Consider the following 21,408-nt stretch of genomic DNA (forward strand, 5'->3'; position numbering starts at 1 on the left):
CAGGAAATGTGGGAAACCTCACACCCTTGAAAAAGGGTGTGGCTGAGCACTTGAAATGTCAGAACATGAAGACTATGGGCCAGTCTGTGGAAAGTGGGATAGTGTGGATAGATCAGCACAGATTCGATGGGCCAAAGGATCTCTTAACATGCTTTATGACTGTCTGACTCTGCATTTCATAAAAATGGCTGTCAAAAAAGTGCTAAACACTTGACGTGTTAAACTTTTTTTATTTTGCCTTTTTTGAAATCAGCATGGATTCCTTCCTAATCCTGATTTCTATTACTGCTTTTGTTCTCACAAGGATTCAGAAGAATGGTTGGATTATCTTCCTCCTGACCATGGCTGCAGTGTTCTGGGTGTATCGTTTGGTCAAAGTCATCTGCAATCTGTTGAGTTATTGGGAAATCAGAACGTTCTACATCCAAGCACTGAAGATCCCTACGGTATGACCCACACCTCACTACTCAGTTCACAGAAACTTGTTCAGAATGCTTTGAATGCATTCTGTGTTAGGTTTGTTGGTGTTTCAGTCTCCTCTTGTGTACCCATTCACTGTTTAGTTGTGTCAGTATGTCAGTTTTAGTTGTTGTGATACATTGGTGTTGGAACCTTGTAGCATTGTAGCATTGTGACAGACTGGATTCACCTATCGACCTGGACTGGGAGAGGACAGCAGGTTTCATCCCAGAAAGTTCATCAGGAAGCCAATCTGTCAGCTTCGTGTCCCTTTTAGGTCACAGGCTTCTATGTTCCAGTGTCTTCTTTGTAAATTACCTATGGTAGGATTTGTACTATACATTTTCTCGCCCAGGTTCCTGTGTTATGAGCCTGATAACAAAGCCACTATCTCACCATGAATGTCACTTCAGGTGTTCAAAGTTAAAAATCTCACAACACCAGGTTATAGTCCAGCAACTTTATTTGGAAACACTAGCTTTCGCAGCTCTGCTCTTTCATCAGGGAGTTGGAAGGAGCAGCGCTCTGAAAGCTAGGTGCTTCCAAATAAATCTGTTGGACAATAACCTGGTGTTATGACTTTTTGTTCAAACTTTGTCCACCCTAGTCCAACACTGGCTCCTCCACATCATGTCAGGTGTTAACAGTCTTTTGCTGCCTTCTCCAGGTTGAATTGTGTAACTACAGCTGGCAGGAGGTGCAAGCCCGTCTGATCCTGCTGCAGCGGGAACAGCAAATGTGCATCCACAAGAAGGAGCTGACTGAGCTCGACATCTACCATCGTATCCTCCGCTTCAAGAACTACATGGTGGCCATGGTGAACAAGTCGCTGCTACCCGTCCGCCTCAGCCTTCCACTGATGGGCGACACTATCTTCTTCTCCCAAGGCCTCAAGTACAATTTTGAGATGATCTTCTTTTGGGGCCCTGGATCTCTCTTCCAGAATAAGTGGAACCTTCACCCCAAGTATAAGCGTTCTGGGAGCCGGTTGGAACTGGCACAGCAGCTCAGTCGCACAGTACTGTTGATTGGCATTGCCAACCTCCTGCTCTGCCCCTTCATCCTGGTGTGGCAGATCCTCTATGCTTTCTTCAGTTACACGGAGGTGATCAAGAGAGAGCCAGGCAGCCTGGGGGCCCGCCGTTGGTCCCTCTTTGGGCGTCTGTACCTCCGGCACTTCAACGAGTTGGACCATGAGCTGCAGGCCCGACTCAGCCGAGGCTACAAGCCTGCCACCAAGTACATGAATTCTTTCACCTCGCCACTGCTCACCGTCTTCGCACAGAACCTGGCCTTCTTCTCAGGCTCCATCCTAGCAGTCCTCATCGCCCTCACTGTCTATGATGAGGATGTGCTCACAGTACAGCACATCCTGACTGCCATCACTGTGCTTGGCATCGTGGTGACAGTATGCAGGTGAGGTCAGGGGAAGGTGACTGACAGACCCCAGACAGGCATAAAAATCCAGCTTGGAATAAGTCACTGTATCTCAGCACAAAGGGGACACTAAGAGAGATTGGGACTCGAAACTGTAGGCTGACATTTCATAATAACCATTTTAAGCTGAAAGTAGACCCCTCTCTACCATTTTAAATTGAAGGTAAAGCTCCCTCTGCTCTTTCAAATGGAAAAAAAACAGTATACTGTTCCCATCACAGGGTTAAATACAGAGTAAAGCTTCCTGTACTCTTTGAAACTAAAAGATAAAGCGTCTGTCGATACAGTTTCCATCAACCATGCCTAGAACAGGGCCAGCATAGAGTTAGATACAGAGGAAAGAATCCTCTACTCTTTTTTTTATATATATAATGCAAGTAAAGGTGCTCTGCTCTTGAAAAATCAAAGTAAAGGTGCCTTTTCACTGTTCCCATAAAACATTTCCAGGACAGGGACAGCTCAGTGTAGACTTGTGGTATCACAGTTATAATGTGCAGCTCTCATCTTTCAGTGTTGACTATTTATGGAGAAATGCTGACTCTGACTATGTTGCTGTTTGAGACAGTTTATGGAATAGTGTTGAATGCTGACGTATTTGTCGCCAGGTCTTTCATTCCTGATGAGTACATGGTGTGGTGCCCGGAGCAGCTCCTGCAGTGTGTACTGGCCCACATCCACTACATGCCTGACCACTGGAAAGGAAATGCCAATAAATCAGAGACAAGAGATGAGATGGCTCAGCTCTTCCAGTACAAAGCGGTATGTTAATGTCAGAATGCATCATAGTGTTTGGGAGAGTGTAGAAGTGAGTCTGGTATAACGTTGCACTGACTCTTGCTGAGGGGCGTTTGGGTGAGTCTGACTGACCCATGATCCATTTGGTATTTTCCAGGTGTTTATTCTGGAGGAATTGCTCAGTCCCATCATCACTCCATTTGTCCTGATCTTCTCCTTGCGTCCGAAATCCCTAGAGATCATTGACTTTTTCCGGAACTTCTCAGTGGAGGTGGTGGGAGTGGGTGACATCTGCTCCTTTGCACAGATGGATGTCCGGAAACATGGGAACCCAATGGTATGCGTGAGCTACAGTTGGCAATACAGTTACAGCCAGCTGGCTAATAGTGCGGGTAGTGGTGTCCTTCACTCACATTCACATTGGCTAGGTGGTTAACAGTCAGTAAGAAGGTTTTAGCTTCCAGGAAGATAATAACAGATTGGTCAGTTGTGGCAGATTAAGTTCAACCCTGGAAAGTGTGAAGTGATGCATTTTAGAAGGCGTAACAAGACAATGGAGTAGTCACTGAATGACAGGACACTAGGAAGCTCCCAGGAACAGAGGGATCTTGGGATGCTTGTCCACAGATCCCTGAAGGCAGCAGGACAGGTTAATGTTAATAGGGTGGTTAAGAAGACATATGGGACCCTTGCCTTATCAGACATAGATGATAAGAAGAGGGAGATTATGCTGGAGCTGTACAAAACTCTGGTGAGGCCACAGTATTCAGTTCTGGTCTCCACACTATAGGGAGGATGAGATTGCACATAAGAGATTCAGCAGGATATTTCCTGGAGTGGAACATTTTAGCAATGAAGAGAGACTGGATAAGCTTGTGTTATTTTCTTAAGAGCAGAGAAGACTGAGGATAGCTGATAGAGGTGTATAAAAGGTTATGGGGCATGGACAGAGTGGGTTGAAAGCAGCTGTTCCCTTCAGTTGAAAGATTAATACAAGGGAGTATAATTGTAAGGTAAATGGCAGGAGGTTTAGATGGAATTTCAGAAAGTTTTTTTCACCTAGAGGGAATCTGGAGTGCAGAGAATAGGAGGGGAGCTGAAGCAAGATATCTCACAATCTTTTAAAAAATACTTGGGTTCGCATTTGAAATGTCATGACATTCAAGGCTATGGACTAATTGCAGGAAAGCAGGACTATCATAGATTTGGAGTAGGTTTTGTCAGTGCTGTACTGTACTGTATAATTTTATGAAACCAGCTGATCTCATTGCTGGACTTGTCAGATTCCAGACTAAAACCTGACTTCAATAGATCAGGTTTTTATTTTGGTTTTATCAAGATGGTCTTTCCCTGAAGCACGAGACGCAATCTTTAACAATTAAAATAAAAGTTTATCACACATAGAACATAGAAGAATACAGCGCAGTATAGGCCCTTTGGCCCTCGATGTTGCGCCAATCCAAGCCCACCTAACCTACACTAGCCCACTATCCTCCATATGCCTATCCAATGCCCGCTTAAATGCCCATAAAGAGGGAGAGTCCACCACTGCTACTGCCAGGGCATTCCACGAACTCACGACTCGCTGAGTAAAGAACCTACCCCTAACATCTGTCCTATACCTACCACCCCTTAATTTAAAGCTATGCCCCCTCGTAATAGCTGACTCCATACATGGAAAAAGGTTCTCACAGTCAACCCTATCTAAACCCCTAATCATCTTGTACACCTCTATCAAGTCCCCCCTAAACCTTCTTTTCTCCAATGAAAACAACCCCAAGTGCCTCAGTCTTTCCTCATACGATCTTCCTACCATACCAGGCAACATCCTGGTAAACCTCCTCTGCACCCGTTCCAGTGCCTCCACATCCTTCCTATAGAATGGCGACCAAAACTGCACACAATACTCCAGGTGCGGTCGCACCAGAGTCTTATACAACTGCAACATGATCTCAGGACTCCGGAACTCAATTCCTCTACAAATAAAAGCCAGTACGCCATATGCCTTCTTCACCGCACTATTTACCTGGGTGGCAACTTTCAAAGATCTGTGTACATGGACACCAAGATCCCTCTGCTCATCCACACTACCAAGTATCCGACCATTAGCCCAGTACCCCATCTTTTTGTTACTCTTACCAAAGTGAATCACCTCACTTAGCTACATTGAACTCCATGAACATAAGAAATAAAAATCTAAAACGAATAAACCAAGCTATTTATACACAATTGAAAGATTTCAAAACGCAGATCAAACTACAACCTTATTGACCCTGACATTTAAAGTACTCAAATACCAAAGAGAATTTCCTGCCCCCTCGCATCAAAAGAGTTTAACAATTTCCCATCATTTGAATTTGATAACCTCTTCCTTGAGTCTTCATGAAGTGGAGGTGCCAGTGTTGGACTGAGGTAAACAACATTAAAAACCACACAACACCAGGCTATAATCCAACAAGTTTATTTGGAAGTACAAGCTTTTGGAGCGCTGCACCCTTTGTCAGGTAGTTAGTGGGGCAGGATCATCGGACGCAGACTTTATAGTAAAAGGTCAAAGTGTCATACACTGATGCAATGTATTGAACAAACCTAGATTGCTATTAAGTCTTTAATCACTGAGAATGGGGATGCAGGTTTCGATTGATTAATATGTAAATCCCAGAACTTCTTTCAAGTCATGGTCCTGAGACAACTTAAGGTTTTGTCAGTGTTTAAAAAAAAGCATGACATCTCAGGTGAGACAATACATTAAAGGTGTGAGGTTAGCGTCTAGGCTGTATTCCAACCTTGAGTCAAACTGGTTGTATTTCCAAAGTAGGAAGGTTAGTTGATGTAACATTTTTAAAATTCCTATTTGTATCAGTTGTACGATACTTTGATCTTTTATTATAAATTCTATGTCCAATGATCCTGCCCACTGAGTCACCTGATGAAGGAGCAGTGCTCCGAAAGCTTGTAGTTTCAAATAAACCTGTTGGACTATAGCCTGATATTGTGTGATTTTTAACTTTGAGTCTTCATGCAATTGAACTTTGACTTTCCCAGCTTCAAATAACCCCTTCAGCAATTTAACGAAACACTCTGGTCTGGAACTTTCAAACTAAACTCCTTACCTTGAGGTAACCTATTTCTCAACCCTGCTAAACAATTCCCTTTCTTCAGGAGCATTTCTCTGACAATCCAACTTCAGCCAAGACTCTGCAAAACTGAAAACCAAAAAGGCTTTCCAAACTGTGGGTGTTTTTCCCCTCAACCAAAAAGCATTCCAGGTTCTTACAACAAGCCTACTGCATAACTGTTCACTCTGTTCATCCATAAAACTCCGTCAATGCAAACAAAACCGCATTCGGCTCCAAGAACCATCTCTCATGCTGTTTTCAAAAGAGATCACCATGGCAACAGCAATACTTAAAATTTAATCATTAAATCTCTTCACATCCACAGAATGCCCACTAGTATAAATCCAAAAATACATGATTTTAAGTGTGGATAAATCACACATTTTACAGCAGTTTTAAGGAAACTGCTGCTATTTGCATGAACAAGAGACAGTTGCATAGGTTCCTTTAAAGACATACTCTCTGGACTTCAATATTTCCATATTCTCTGCTTCCCAGAGGGCAGGACCAGCAAGGAGATAATCTCATCAGAATGGTCCAATGTTGGGTGTGAACTTTTCTGTTTATTTGTTTATGGGAATATGGATATTATTGGTGAAGCCAGTGCTGATTGCCTGTCCTGAACTCCATCGAGAACTGTAGATCCTTGGATTTGAATGATTTTTTTTGTTGAGGCTGAGTGTATCCAGTTGTGGTGATGTTTATTTTTTGCAGTGGCTCTCAGAAGGCCAGACGGAAGCCTCGGTGTACCAACAGGCAGAGAATGGGAAGACTGAACTCTCTCTCATGCACTTCACCATCACCAATCCGCAATGGCACCCTCCCCAGGACAGCTCGGTCTTCATTAGTCATCTGAAGGAGAAGGTACAGCATGATGCAGCCACTGGTCCACCCGCCCAGCATCTCCTGTCTGACACACCAGTCTGCAACTCCCTGCTCTCCAACGAGTCGACAAATATTGTAAGTGCAAATACTTTAAGATAATCCAAATATCAAGGAAGGATTACTGGGTCAGATGAAGAGTGTGGAAAGAAATCTGACCCCTGTAAACCTGCATGGAATTATAAAGTGATTATTAAAGCACAGAAGGATACTGTTCAGCATCTTGAATCCATGCCAGCACTTCATAGGACACCCCCATGTCAGTCAGTCCCATGCTTCTGCCTGACCCCCATAGCCTTGCAAGTTTATTTCCCTCAGGTCCCCATACAGTCTTCTTGAGAATTATAAATTGTTTCCAATTCCTCCATTCTCGCAGGCAATATGTTTGATCATTACCACTTACTGTATATAAGCATTGTTCCTGCTATACCTGCATTTCTTTCCCAAGGCCTTTAATGCCTATCCCCTCATTCTCATATTATCAGCAAATTGGAATGGCATTTCCTCATAACATCTAAACCTGTTATCATCACTGGCCTCATTCAAATCTCTCCCCAATCTCATTTGCAACGAGATCAACCCCAGAATATCCAACTGAACCTTGTAGCTGAAATCCCTCATCCCCTGAAGCATTTAGGTAAATCTTCTCTGCATTGTCTGAAATGTGAGAACCAGAATTAGATACAATGCTCTAATTATGGTCTAACCGGAGCTTTATAAAGGTTCAACAAAAAGGCTGCGTATCTTCAACTGCTTCATCAATAACTTTCCCTCCATTTTTTAAAATTGTCTTATGGGACATGGACATCGCTAAATGGTCCATCCCTAGTTGTCAATGAGAAGGTGGTGGTGAGCTGCCTTCTGGAACAGCTGCAGCCAGACCCACAATGCCCTTCGGGAAGGAATTCCAGGATTCTGACCCAGCAACACTGGGACAATGTTGATAACTTTTTAAGTCAAAATGGTGAGTGCCTTGGTGGGGAACTTGCAGGAGTGATGTTCTTGTCCTTCCAGATGGAAGTGGTGCTGGATTTGGAAGGTATTGTCTAATGATCGTTGGTAAATTTCTGCAGTGCATCTTGTAGATAGCACACACTGCTGCTACTGAGGGTCGGTGGTGAAGGGAATGGATGTTTGTGGATGTGGTGCCAGTCAAGTGGGCAGTTTTGTCCTGGATGGTGTTTGTATGTCCCTTACAGTCACAAATGGGAAGTTATAATGAGGAACAAAGAGATGACGGATCAATTAAATACATACTTAAATTCTGTCTTTACAAAGGAGGACGCAAATAACACCCCCAAAAATGTTGGGGAATACTGGGTCTAGTGAGATGGAAGAACTGAAGGAAATCTCTTAGTAGGGAAATAGTATTGGGGAAATTGAAAGGATTTAAGACAAATTCCCAGGGCCTGATAATTTATAGCCCAGGGTACTTAAGGAATTGACTGTAGAAATCATTGGTGGTAGCCATCCAAGATGCTGTAGACTCTGGAACAATTCTATGAATTGGAAGGTAACTAATGCAACCTCAATTTAAAAAGGGAGGGAGAGAGAAAATTGGGAATTGTAGACCAGTCAGTCTGATGTCAGTAATGGTAAAATACTAGAGCCCATAATGAAAGCACTTAAAAAACAGTGGAGAGTGTGAGGACTGCAGATGCTGGAGATCAGAGCTGAAAATGTGTTGCTGGAAAAGTGCAGCAGGTCAGGCAGCATCCAAGGAGCAGGAGAATCGACGTTTCGGGCATAAGCCCTTCTTCAGGAATCCTGTGGTCAGATATTGCTGCATAAACTCTAGTCTTTCTCTGTGAATGACATTCTTCAGGAATGTTTCTATGTCATTCACAGAGAAAGACTAGAGTTTATGCAGCAATATCTGACCACAGGATTCCTGAAGAAGGGCTTATGCCCGAAACGTCGATTCTCCTGCTCCCTGGATGCTGCCTGACTTGAAAACAGTGACAGGTTCAGACAAAGTTAGTATGGATTTACAAAAGGGAGGTCATGCTTGATATATCTCCTGGGATTCTTTGAGGACATAACTGGTAGCGTTGATAAGGGAAACCGACTTGATGTGGTTTACTTGGATTTTCAGAAGGCTTTCAACAAGGTCCCACATAAGAGATTAGTGTGTAAAATTAAGCACATGCGATTGGGGATAGTATCATGACATAGAGAACTGGGTCGTGGACAGGAAACAAAGAGTAAAAACAAATGGGTCTTTTTCCGAGTGACAATGACTCCTGGGGTAGATTAGATTAGATTAGATTACTTACAGTGAGGAAACAGGCCCTTCGGCCCAACAAGTCCACACCGACCCGCCAAAGCGCAACCCACCCATAACCCCTACATTTACCCCTTTACCTAACACTACGGGCAATTTAGCATGGCCAATTCACCTGACCTGCACATCTTTGGACTGTGGGAGGAAACCAGAGCACCCGGAGGAAACCCACGCAGACACGGGGAGAACGTGCAAACTCCACACAGTCAGTCGCCTGAGTCGGGAATCGAACCCGGGTCTCTGGCGCTGTGAGGCAGCAGTGCTAACCACTGTGCCACCGTGCCGCCCACTAAGAAGGGATCAGTGCTAGGACCTCAGTTATGTGTAATAATTCTTTCATTGATTTAAGTGATGGAACCACATATAATATCTCCAAGTTTGCAGCTGGCACAAAGCTGGGTTGGGAGGATGAGCTGTAAGGAGGATGCAGAGATGCTTCAGTGGGATTTCAACAAGTTGAGTGAGTAGGTAAATGCATGGCAGATGCAATATAATGTGAATAAATGCAAAGTTATCACCATGGTAACAAAAAAACAAGAATTCAGATTATTATCTGAACGGTGATAAATTGGGAAAGGGGGAGGTGCAGTGAGACCTGGGTGTCCTTGTACATTAGTCGCTAAAAGTAAGTGTGCAGGTGCATCAGGTGGTGAAGGTAAATGTATGTTAGCCTTCAGAGTGAGAGGATTCAAGTACAGGGGCAAGGATATCTTGCTGCAGTTGTACAGGGCCTTGGTGTGACCACACCTGCAGTATTGTGTGCAGTTTTTGTCTCCTCTGAGGAAGGATGTTCTGATTACAGAGAGAGTGCAACAAAGACTGATTCTTGAGATGACAGAACTGATGTATGAATATTATCTTAACCAATGCAGTTTATGTTTGCTGGAGTTTCGAAGAATGAGAGGCAGGAAATCTCCCACAAAATTCCAGCTGGACCAGACAAGAGTAAATACAAGAAAGATATTCCCAAACACCAGGGGGTCCAGAACCAAGGTCACAGTCTAAGGAGATGGCCTAGGCTATTTAGGACTGAGTTGAGGAGAAACGTCTTTACCCAGAGCGGTGAGCCTGTGGAATTCTCTGCCACTGAAAGTGGTTGAGGCCAAAACATTGTATGTTTTCAAGAAGGAGTTACCTATAGCCCTTAGGGCTAAAGGAGTCAAAGGGTATGGAGACAAAGCAGGGATAGGCAGCCCAGTTGGATGATTAACCATGGTCATACTAAATATTGAAGGACTGACTCCTGTTCCCATTCCACTTTTCCATGTTCAAATGCAATAGGACCTGGACAATATTCAGGTTTGCGCTGACAAGTGGCAAGTAACCTTCGCACCCCACATGTGCTAAGCAATGACTATGTACAACACTAGAGAAACTAACAATCCTCTCTTGTCATTCAATGCCATTAACATTGCTAAATCCTCCAATATCATTCTGGGGATACCATAGACTGGAAACTGTTCAAAGTCTGGGAATTCTATGGCAAGTAATTCACCTCTTGTCTCCCAAAAGCCTGTCCATTATCTAAAAGGTACAAGTCAGGAGTGTGATGGAATGCTCCCCACTTGTCTGGATGTGTGCAGCTCCAATGACACTCCAGAAGCTTAACACCATCCAGGTCAAAGCAGCCCACTAGATTGGCACCACAATCACAATCATCCACTCCCTTCCCCACCGATGCTCAGTAGGACAGTGTGGACTTATCTATAAGATGCTCTGCAGAAATTCACCAAAGATCCTCAGATAGCGCCTTCTAACTGACCACCACTTCCATGAGATTAACGTATGAGATATAATAATCCCGTGGAAAGTGTGTTCCCTAGTATTCTGGCCAATTTTTATTCCTCAACCAGGTCCAAAAACCAATTAAATAGTCATTTATCTCATTTTTTGCAGGTTCTTTTGTTGTGCATAGGCTGTCAAATTTACCTGCTCTTAAAACTGGAACAGTGAAGGCTGAGAAGAGATCTAGTGATTACAGCATTCTTTAATCAGCTGTCAACTGCTTTAGATGTCCCAGGAATGGGAAAGGCATTACAAACCCGCAGGTTGCTTCTTTCTGTAGCTCATACATGTTTTGGTTTTCTTGCAGCCTGAGAATCTCATTGTAAGTTTGCTCACACGCTCAGCACTACCTGGCTCACTGCTGACTGGCAGAGATGGATGTTTTGGGCAATCCTGTAGTACTGCCTCAGCTGCTGCTAGCGTCCTGGCTTCGCTGTCCTCATCTCACCATCCAACTCGGACAAGATCCCACACTCTCCTCATGGAGAACGGTGCTGAGAGTTCACTGTATCGCAGTGACAGGACAATTATGGAAGAGAGGTAAGAAACCAAGGCCCTTGATAATATGGAACCAGGTAGAGAAAGACTGTCAGATGAGAAGGGATGAAGTGGATTGAATCTGTACTCATTGCTGTTTAGAACACCGAGTGGCAACCTTAATGAAACATAAAAAACTTTTAGTGGGCTAAGACAGGGTAGACACAGAATTGCTGTTTCCCCTTGTGGGAGAGTCTAAGACCAGAGGGCATAGTCTCAGAATACGGGGTCACATATTTAGGGCAGAGATGAGAAGGAATTACTTCTCTCAGAGGGGAGTGAATCTGTAGAATGTTATACCACAGAGGGCTGTTGGAGCTGAATGATTAAATATATTCAAAGCTAAGGTAGAGAGACTTTTAAATCAGTAAGGGAATCAAGAGAGGAAAGTGGAGTTTAGCCATGATTTAATTGAATGGTGGAGCAGACCTGATGGACTGAATGGCCTACTCCTGCTCCTACATCTTATGAAAACAGAATACTGTGGAGGTGTGACATCTCTGAAACAAACTGAAATGCAGTAAGTGTTCTAACACCTGTGGGGATCAGTCAGCTCACTTGGCTCAACAGCCAAGTGAGAGTACAGCAGAATTACACAAATGGAGTGGGTCCAATCTGCAGCTCATGGTGACCTGCTCCCTTGCTTTTACTGTGTGCCTGATGTGGAGTGATCCCTCCTCAAACTATACAGTATAACCATTTGTCTCTCTACCATGGTGAGGGATGCTTCTGGTCCCTTGTGGACGACAGTAAAGGCAAATTAACTACAATAAAATCTCTAAGTTGTGTTACATGGGAAATGCAGATTAAACTGAGCAGCAAAACAACCTTATAGCTGACAGTACAGCAAGTGATAGGGGCACATACACTATCACAGCATTGTGTGGGAAATACCCTATGTCTTTCTGCATTATTCCTTTAAACCTCTGACCTTAACAAAAGGTAGAAAGATTCAGAGCGTTTGACAAGAATCTGATAGTTTTTACGACTAATCAGTTTCTCTGCTGTTGGCAACCAGGTGAACAGGCTTGAAGTCTAAAATTGTATGTTCCTGGGATGTGGGCATCATTGGCTGGGCCAGTGTTTATTGCCTATTCCTAGTTGGCCTTGGGAAGGTGGTGGTGAACTGCCTCTTAAACCACAGAGGCCCTTTGGTTGTAGGTGAAACTGCACTGCTCTCACGGAGGGATTTTCAGGATAGCAAAAGATTGTCCTATTTGATTCTAGTTTTGTTTGCACACATTGATGCCAAACTCTGTTAAATGTGACCTTGGGACATCATCATCTTTCCTTCACTGTGCTGGGTCAAAAACATTGAACCATAAAATATTCCTGGGCCTTGCACTGAAACTAGTTATAACAACATAAGAGCATGTGAAATAGGAGCTTGAGTAGGCCATTCTGTCCCTCCAGCCTCCTGCACCATTCAACAGGACCATACCTCATCTGCCCTAGGCCCCAACTCCTCTCTCATGCCAGCTCAGCATAGCCGTCAACTCCCTGACACTTCAAACATCTATCCATCTCCTATTTAAATAGGAATTCCAGAACCTCACTACCCTCTAAGAGAAGAAATCCCTTTGCCCCTCAGTTTTAAATCGGTGCTTCTTTATTCTATAATCACATTCCCTAGTTCGGGGTTCCTCAAAATAAGTATAGACAGTTCTGATCCATTCAGGATGGGCATAACACTGTTCCATTGTCAGAACAAAGTTTGAATTTCAAATGGGTGTAAATATTGCTAAATGTGAGATGACATATTGCTCAGAATCAGGAATGAGCCAACCAGGTTTCTTACATAACATAAAGAATACGCTTATTGCAAACAAAACTCGTTTGGGCAAAAATGTAAAGTTTATTTAAATACAGAATTCGTAGCTGCCCAAGTAGACAGTGGCAAAGTGATAATGTCACTGAACGCATCTTGCAGAGACTGAGGCTGATACTTGGGGACCATTGGTTCAAATCGCACTTTGACAACTGGTGGAAGTGAAATTTTATGAATAAAATTAGTCTCAGTGTTGGTAACCATGTGACTATAATCAATATCGTCATAAATACCCATCTGGTTCGTTGATATCCTTTCAGGAAGGGAACCCAGCATCCTTACCTGGTCTGGCCTACATGTGACCCAGACCCACAGCAATGTGACTGACTCTGATCTGCCCTTGGAAGTAGCCTGGCAAGCCACTCTATTCAAGGAACAATTAGGGATGGCCAACAAATACTAGCCCTGCCTCTGAGACACACTTCCCATGAAAGAATTAAAAAAACTTCTTGGAAAAATATCACACAGTTTCCCAAAAATCACAAAACTTCACAGAGTGTTACTGTGAAGGTACTTTGGCCAAGTAAGTGTTAAGTTCAGGGCAAAATAATTATTTGCCGATTATCCCAAATGTTGGTCTGTAGCTGAAGAAGTCACTTTACATTGAAGCTGTTGGCATTGGCATTTCTTGCCGAGTCAGGTATGGCTGGCTAAATGAACTTTATCTGGAGACTGGTGGCAGTTTCCAAATTCTCCGAATTTGATTTGATTTATTACTGTCACGTGTATCATGTTCCAGTGAATAATGTGCTCCACAGGCAGATCAAGTGCATCAGGGTAACAGAACAGAAAGCAGGATTCAATGTTACAGCTGCAGAGAGAGATCAACATTAAAATAATATTACAAATTAATATTTTAGATGACACTTCTTTTATAAGACAGTAAGGGATAACAGCTGGTTATAACTGACCTTGGAGATTATGGTGCAACCAATTAGGGTTTATGGCTAGAAAACAAGAATATGACTTTGAAATGGAGGGTCAGCAATAACCATATTGTAGGTTGGAGCAGGCATGGAGGGCTGAATACTTTACTCTTTTACTGTGTTTAGCTGTTAGTTCATGTTTAGTGCATCCAAACATGTCTAATCGCTGTGTTCTGTCTTTGCTCCAGCAATACATCAGCAAGTGCAGGGTCTGGTAGATCTCTGCTTCTTGCCAACTTCGCTTCAACAGAAATGAGTCTTCATGCTATTTATATGCACGAGGTAAGAACATAATTATTTAAGATTTAACACCGGGTTAGATAGAGAGTAAAGTCCCCTCCCCTTACATTGTCCCCATTAAAAATTCCCAGGACATACAGAGTAAAACCCCTCTACTCTTTTAAACTGCAAGTAAAGCTTTCTCCACACTGTCCCATAAAACATTCCCAGGACAGGGACAGCACAAGATTATTTACAAAGTAAGGCTCTTCTACCTGTCCAGCACTTGGTGAGCCTTTGAATCACAAACTTTGTGTGTCCTGTGCTGAGCCAGTGTTTGAAATGCTGGTTATATTGTTTGTTTGGGGAATAGTTTTGTATCAGAAGATGAGATGCAGTTCTGTCCCCAGCCTTGAAATTGTTTGTGTCAAAACCCATGATATAACTTCTGTCTTTTTAAAAAATAAACAAAGCAGAAGTGACAAAAGTTGATGAGAGCAGGACAGTGGATGTTGTTGACATGGAATTTAGCAAGGCCTTTGACAAGGCCTCATGGCAGGCTGTTACAGAAGGTGACATCACATAGGATCTGTGGTGAGCTGGTATGATGGATACTCACGGAGCGCTTCAGAGAACATCTCCGGGATATCCACACCAATCAACCCCATCGCCCCGGGGCCGAACACTTCAACTCCTCCTCCCACTCTGCCGAGAACATGCAGGTCCTGGGCCTCCTCCACAGCCACTCCCTTACCACCTGACGCCTGAAGGAAGAAGGCCTCATCTTCTGCCTTGGGACCCTCCAACCCCCTGTCATCAATGTGGACTTCACCAGTTTCCTCATTTTCCCTTCCCCTGACCTCATGCAAGTTCCAACCTTCCAGCTCAGCACCGCCCTCATGACCTGTCCTATCTGCCAATCTTCCTTCCCACCCATACACTCCACCCTCCTCTCTGACCTATCACCATTACCCCCACCTCCATCCACCTATTGCACTCTCAGCTACCTTCTCCCCACCCCCACCCCCCCTGCCATTTATCTCTCTACCCCCCCCCCCCCCCCCCCCCCGAGGCTCCCACCCTCATTCCTGATGAAGGACTTTTGCCCGAAACGTTGATTTTCACGCTCCTCTGATGCTGCCTGACAGGCTGTGCCTTTCCAGCACCACACTCTTGGCCTCTTATCTCCAGCATCTGCAGTCCTCACTTTCGCCAAGATGAATACAGAACTGGCTTAATCACAGATGACAGGGAGGAGCAGTGGGATGGTGTTTTTCTGACTGGAGTTCTGTGACCAGTGGTGTTCCGCATTAATTAATAATATATGAATGATTTGAAAGCAAATGAAGGTGATCTGATTCGTAGGTTTGTGCACGACACAGATCAGGAGAGGTGTGGATAATGAAGAGGATTGCTAGAAGGGTTTAAATTGGCTGGAGAAATGGTATATTGAATTTAACTCTAGTTGAGCTATAAGGAGAGGCTGAACAGGCTGGGGCTGTTTTCCCTGGAGCGTCAGAGGCTGAGAGGTGACCTTATAGAGATTTACAAAATTATGAGGGGCATGGATAGGATAAATAGATAAAGTCTTTTCCCTGGGATCGGGGAGTCCAGAACTAGAGGGCATAGGTTTAGGGTGAGAGGGGAAAGATATAAAAGAGACCTAAGGGGCAACTTTTTCACGCAGAGGGTAGTACGTGTATGGAATGAGCTGCCACAGGAAGTGGTGGAGGCTGGTACAATTGCAACATTTTAAAGGGCATTTGGATGGGTATATGAATAGGAAGGGTTTGGAGCAATATGGGCCGGGTGCTGGCAAGTGGGACTAGATTGGGTTGGGATATCAGGTCGGCATGGACGGGTTGGACCGAAGGGTCTGTTTCCATGCTGTACATCTCTATGACTCTAAGTGATGTATTTTGGATGGTCAAATACAGGCGGGAAGTATACAGAAAATAGCAAAACCCATAGAAGCATTAACATACAGAGGGAACCAGACCTACAGGTCCACAATTCCCTAAAAATGTCAGTGCAAGTCGATAATGTGGTCAGAGAGGCATGTGGCATTGTGCTTCATCAGTCAGAGTATAACAATTAGCAAGTCACGTTGCTGCTGTATAGAACTGTATTAAAGTCGCATTTGGAATATTGTGTACAGTCTTGGTTGCTAGATCAAAACGACATAGAGGAAGGGTATGGTTGCAATAAAGACATAGAAGGAAGTTAACAAAGCTGAGCGCTATTACAGACGAGGATTTTTTTCTGTTGCCATAGTCTTACCAGACTGTAGAGCCGCTCTCTCATGAGAGAGACAACTGGTGGTGGAGGGGAGAGATTGAGAAGGATAGTCCTTCATTGTAACCTCAGCTGGTGTGGGGATTGAACCAATGCAGTCGGCATCACACTCCTTCATAAACCAACCATTCAGCCAATTGAGCTAACTGACCCCCACTGATTAGGAATGATTAACTCTTTTCTCCAGAAAAGGGAAGACATAGGAATGGCCCAACAGAGATGTGAAGGGATTTGAAAGAGTAGATTGTGGGGAGCCATTTAGGTACAGGCCATAAATATCAGATACAGTCTGTTTTGCTATAACGCGGTAGTTGCATTCCCGCGCTATAACGCGGTTGTTGCAGTCCCACACTATAACGCGCTAGTTGCATTCCCACGCTATAACACAGTAGTTGCTTTCCTGCGCTATAACACGGTAGTTGCATTCCCACGCAATAACACGGTAGTTGCAGTCCTGCGCTATAACGCAGTAGTTGCATTCCCGTGCTATAACGCGATAGTTGCAGTCCCACGCTATAACACGGTAGTTGCAGTCCCACGCTATAACGCGGTCGTTGCAGTCCCGCGATGTAACGCAGTTGTTGCATTCCCACGCAATAACACCGGTAGTTGCAGTCCTGCGCTATAACGCAGTAGTTGCATTCCCGTGCTATAACGCGGTAGTTGCAGTCCCGCACTATAATGCGGTAGTTGCAGTCCCGCGCTATAACACGGTCGTTGCAGTCCCACGCTATAACGCGGTCGTTGCAGTCCCACGCTATAATGCAGTAGTTGCATTCCCACGCTATAACGCAGTAGTTGCATTCCCACGCTATAACGCAGTAGTTGCAGTCCAGTGCTATAACACGGTAGTTGCACTCCCGCACTATAACGCGGTAGTTACATTTCCGTGCTATAACGCAGAAGTTGCATTCCCGCGCTGTAACGCGGTAGTTGCAGTCCCACGCTATAACACGGTGGTTGCATTCCCGCGCTGTAACGCGGTAGTTGCAGTCCCACGCTATAACACGGTGGTTGCATTCCCGCGCTATAACGCGGTTGTTGCAGTCCCACGCTATAACACAGTAGTTGCATTCCCACGCTATAACGCAGTAGTTGCAGTCCAGTGCTATAACGCGGTAGTTGCAGTCCCGCACTATAACGCGGTAGTTACATTTCCGTGCTATAACGCAGAAGTTGCATTCCCGCGCTGTAACGCGGTAGTTGCATTCACACTCTATAACATGGTGGTTGCATTCCCGCGCTATAACGCAGTAGTTGCAGTCCCACGCTATAACACGGTTGCATTCCCGCGCTATAACGCGGTAGTTGCAGTCCCACACTATAACACAGTAGTTGCATTCCCGTGCTGTAACGCGGTAGTTGCAGTCCCACGCTATAACACGGTGATTGCATTCGCGCGCGCTATAACGCGGTAGTTGCAGTCCCACGCTATAACACAGTAGTTGCATTCCCGCGCTGTAACGCGGTAGTTGCATTCCCGCGCTATAATGCAGTAGTTACAGTCCCGCGCTATAACCCGGGGGTTGCATTCCCAAGCTATAACACGGTAGTTGCATTTCCGCGTTATAACATGGGGGTTGCAGTCCCGCGCTATAACGCGGTAGTTGCAGTCCCGCGCTATAACGCGGTAGTTGCAGTCCCGCGCTATAACGCGGTAGTTGCAGTCCCGCGCTATAACGCGGTAGTTGCAGTCCCGCGCTATAACGCGGTAGTTGCAGTCCCGCACTGTAACGCGTTAGTTGCAGTCCCGCGCTGTAACGCGGTAGTGCGGCCCCACGATGTAACGCGGTAGTTGCAGTCCCGCGCTATAACGTGGTAGTTGCATTCCCGCGCTATAACACGATTGTTGCATTCCCGCGCTATAACGCGGTAGTTGCATTCCCGCGCTATAACACGATAGTTGCAGTCCCGCGATGTAACGCGGTAGTTGCATTCCCGCGCTATAACACAGTAGTTTCAGTCCCTCGCTATAACGCGATTGTTGCAGTCCCACGCTATAATGCGGTAGTTGCATTCCCACGCTATAACGCGGTAGTTGCAATCCCACGCTATAACGCGGTAGTTGCAGTCCCGCGATGCAAAGCGGTTGTTGCATTCCCGCGCTATAACGCGGTTGTTGCATTCCCGTGGTATAACACGGTAGTTGCAGTCCCATGCTATAACACGGTAGTTACAGTCCCACGCTATCACACGGTAGTTGCAGTCCCGCGATGTAATGCGGTAGTTGCATTCCCGCACTATAACACAGTAGTTGCAATCCCGCGCTATAACGCGGTAGTTGCATTCCCGCGCTATAACACGATTGTTGCAGTCCCGCGCTATAACGCGGTAGTTGCATTCCCGCGCTATAACACAGTAGTTTCAGTCCCTCGCTATAATGCGATTGTTGCAGTCCCTCGATGTAACGCGGTAGTTGCATTCCCGCGCTATAACACAGTAGTTTCAGTCCCTCGCTATAACGCGATTGTTGCATTCCCACGCTATAACACGGTAGTTGCAATCCCACGCTATAACGCGGTCGTTGCAGTCCCGCGATGCAAAGCGGTTGTTGCATTCCCGCGCTATAATGCGGTAGTTGCATTCCCGTGGTATAACACGGTAGTTGCAGTCCCGTGCTATAACACGGTTGTTACAGTCCCACGCTATCACGCATTAGTTGCAGTTCCACACTATAACGCGGTGGTTGCAATCCCACGCTATAACGCGGTGGTTGCAATCCCGTGCTATAACGCGGTAGTTGCATTCCCGTGCTATAATGCGGTTGTTGCATTCCCGCGCTATAATGCGGTTGTTGCATTCCCGCGCTATAACGCGGTTATTGCAGTCCTGTGCTATAACACGGTAGTTACAGTCCCACGCTATCAAGCATTAATTGCAGTCCCACACTATAACGCGGTAGTTGCAGTCCCACGCTATAACATGGTAGTTGCAGTCCCATGTTATCACGCGGTGGTTGCAGTCCCGCGCTATCACGCGGTGGTTGCAGTCCCGCGCTATAACACGGTAGTTGCATTCCCGCGCTATAACGCGGTAGTTGCATTCCCGCGCTATAAAGCGGTAGTTGCAATCCCGCACTATAACACGGTAGTTGCATTCCCGCGCTATAACGAGGTAGTTGCAATCCCGCGCTATAACGCGGTAGTTGCAGTCCCGTGCTATAACGCGGTAGTTGCAGTCCCGTGCTATAACGCGGTAGTTGCAGTCCCGTGCTATAACGCGGTAGTTGCATTCCCGTACTATAACGCGGTTGTTTCATTCCCGTACTATAACACGGTTGTTGCATTCCTGCGCTATAACGCGGTAGTTGCATTCCCGTGCTATAACACGGTTGTTGCATTCCCGTACTATAACAGGGTAGTTTCAGTCCCGTGCTATAACACAGTAATTGCGTTCCCGTGCTATAACACAGTAGTTGCAGTCCTGTTCTATAACGCAGTAGTTGCATTCCCTCTCTATAACGCGGTAGTTGCAGTCCCGTGCTATAACATGGTAGTTGCAGTCCCGCGCTATAACGCGGTTGTTGCATTCCCACACTATAACACAGTAGTTGCCGTCCCATGCTATAACACAGTAGTTGCAGTCCCGCGCGATAACACAGTAGTTGCAGTCCTGCGCTATAAAGCAGTTGTTGCATTCCCGTGCTGTAACGCGGTAGTTGCAGTCACACGCAATAACGTGGTTGTTGCATTCCCACGCTATAACACAGTAGTTTCAGTCCCACGCGATAACACAGTAGTTGCAGACCTGCACTGTAAAGCGGACGTTGCATTCCCGTGCTGTAACGCGGTAGTTGCAGTCACACACTATAACGCAGTAGTTGCATTCCCGTGCTATAACGTGGTAGTTGCAATCCCGCGCTATAGCGTGGTAGTTGCATTCCCGCGCTATAACGCGGTAGTTGCAGTCCCACGCAATAACGCGGTAGTTGCATTCCCGCGTTATAACGCAGTTGTTGCATTCCCACGCTATAATGCGGTAGTTGCAGTCCCTCACTATAACGCGGTAGTTGCAGTGCCACGCTATAACGTGGTTGTTGCATTCCCACGCTATAACGCGGTAGTTTCAGTCCCACGCAATAACGCGGTAGTTGCATTCCCGCGCTATAACGCAGTTGTTGCATTCCCCCGCTATAACGCGGTAGTTGCAGTCCCTCACTATAACGCGGTAGTTGCAGTCCCGCACTATAACGTGGTTGTTGCATTCTCATGCTATAACGCGGTAGTTGCATTCCCGCGCTATACACAGTAGTTACAGTCCCTCGCTATCACGCTGTAGTTGCAGTCCCGCGCTATCACGCGGTAGTTGCATTCCCGCGCTATAACACAGTAGTTTCAGTCCCATCGCTATAACGCGATTGTTGCAGTCCCACGCTATAACGCGATAGTTGCAGTCCCGCGATGTAATGCGGTAGTTGCATTCCCGCGCTATAAAGCGGTAGTTGCAATCCCGCACTATAACACGGTAGTTGCATTCCCGCGCTATAACGAGGTAGTTGCAATCCGGCGCTATAACGCGGTAGTTGCAATCCCATGCTATAACGGGGTAGTTGCAGTCCCGTGCTATAACACGGTAGTTGCAGTCCCGTGCTATAACACGGTAGTTGCATTCCCGTACTATAACGCGGTTGTTTCATTCCCGTACTATAACACGGTTGTTGCATTCCTGCGCTATAACGCGGTAGTTGCATTCCCGTGCTATAACACGGTTGTTGCATTCCCGTACTATAACACGGTTGTTGCATTCCTGCGCTATAACGCGGTAGTTGCATTCCCGCGCTATAATGCGGTTTTTGCAGTCCCGTGCTATAACACGGTAGTTTCAGTCCCGTGCTATAACACAGTAATTGCGTTCCCGTGCTATAACACAGTAGTTGCAGTCCTGTTCTATAACGCAGTAGTT

The 21,408-nt window shown here is 45.5% G+C and overlaps 1 protein-coding gene across 2 annotated transcripts in view; it reads left to right on the forward strand.

Annotated features, from left to right (window-relative positions):
• Nucleotides 1–21,408, forward strand: part of atg9b (autophagy related 9B) — a 119,708-nt gene that overhangs the window by 29,252 nt on the left and 69,048 nt on the right. For both annotated transcript variants that reach the window (XM_087986771.1, XM_087986772.1), the window contains exons 6-12: nt 305–446; nt 1,127–1,875; nt 2,502–2,655; nt 2,789–2,968; nt 6,465–6,710; nt 11,009–11,241; nt 14,181–14,274. In XM_087986771.1, coding sequence (XP_087842897.1) covers nt 305–446; nt 1,127–1,875; nt 2,502–2,655; nt 2,789–2,968; nt 6,465–6,710; nt 11,009–11,241; nt 14,181–14,274 — 1,798 coding nt within the window. The remainder of the gene's footprint in view (nt 1–304; nt 447–1,126; nt 1,876–2,501; nt 2,656–2,788; nt 2,969–6,464; nt 6,711–11,008; nt 11,242–14,180; nt 14,275–21,408) is intronic.

The sequence above is a fragment of the Chiloscyllium plagiosum genome, unplaced genomic scaffold (genome assembly GCF_037043375.1).
Source record: "Chiloscyllium plagiosum isolate Xiang-an unplaced genomic scaffold, Cpla_swu_hap1 HiC_scaffold_4, whole genome shotgun sequence".
In the NCBI taxonomy this organism is placed as follows: Eukaryota; Metazoa; Chordata; class Chondrichthyes; order Orectolobiformes; family Hemiscylliidae; genus Chiloscyllium; species Chiloscyllium plagiosum.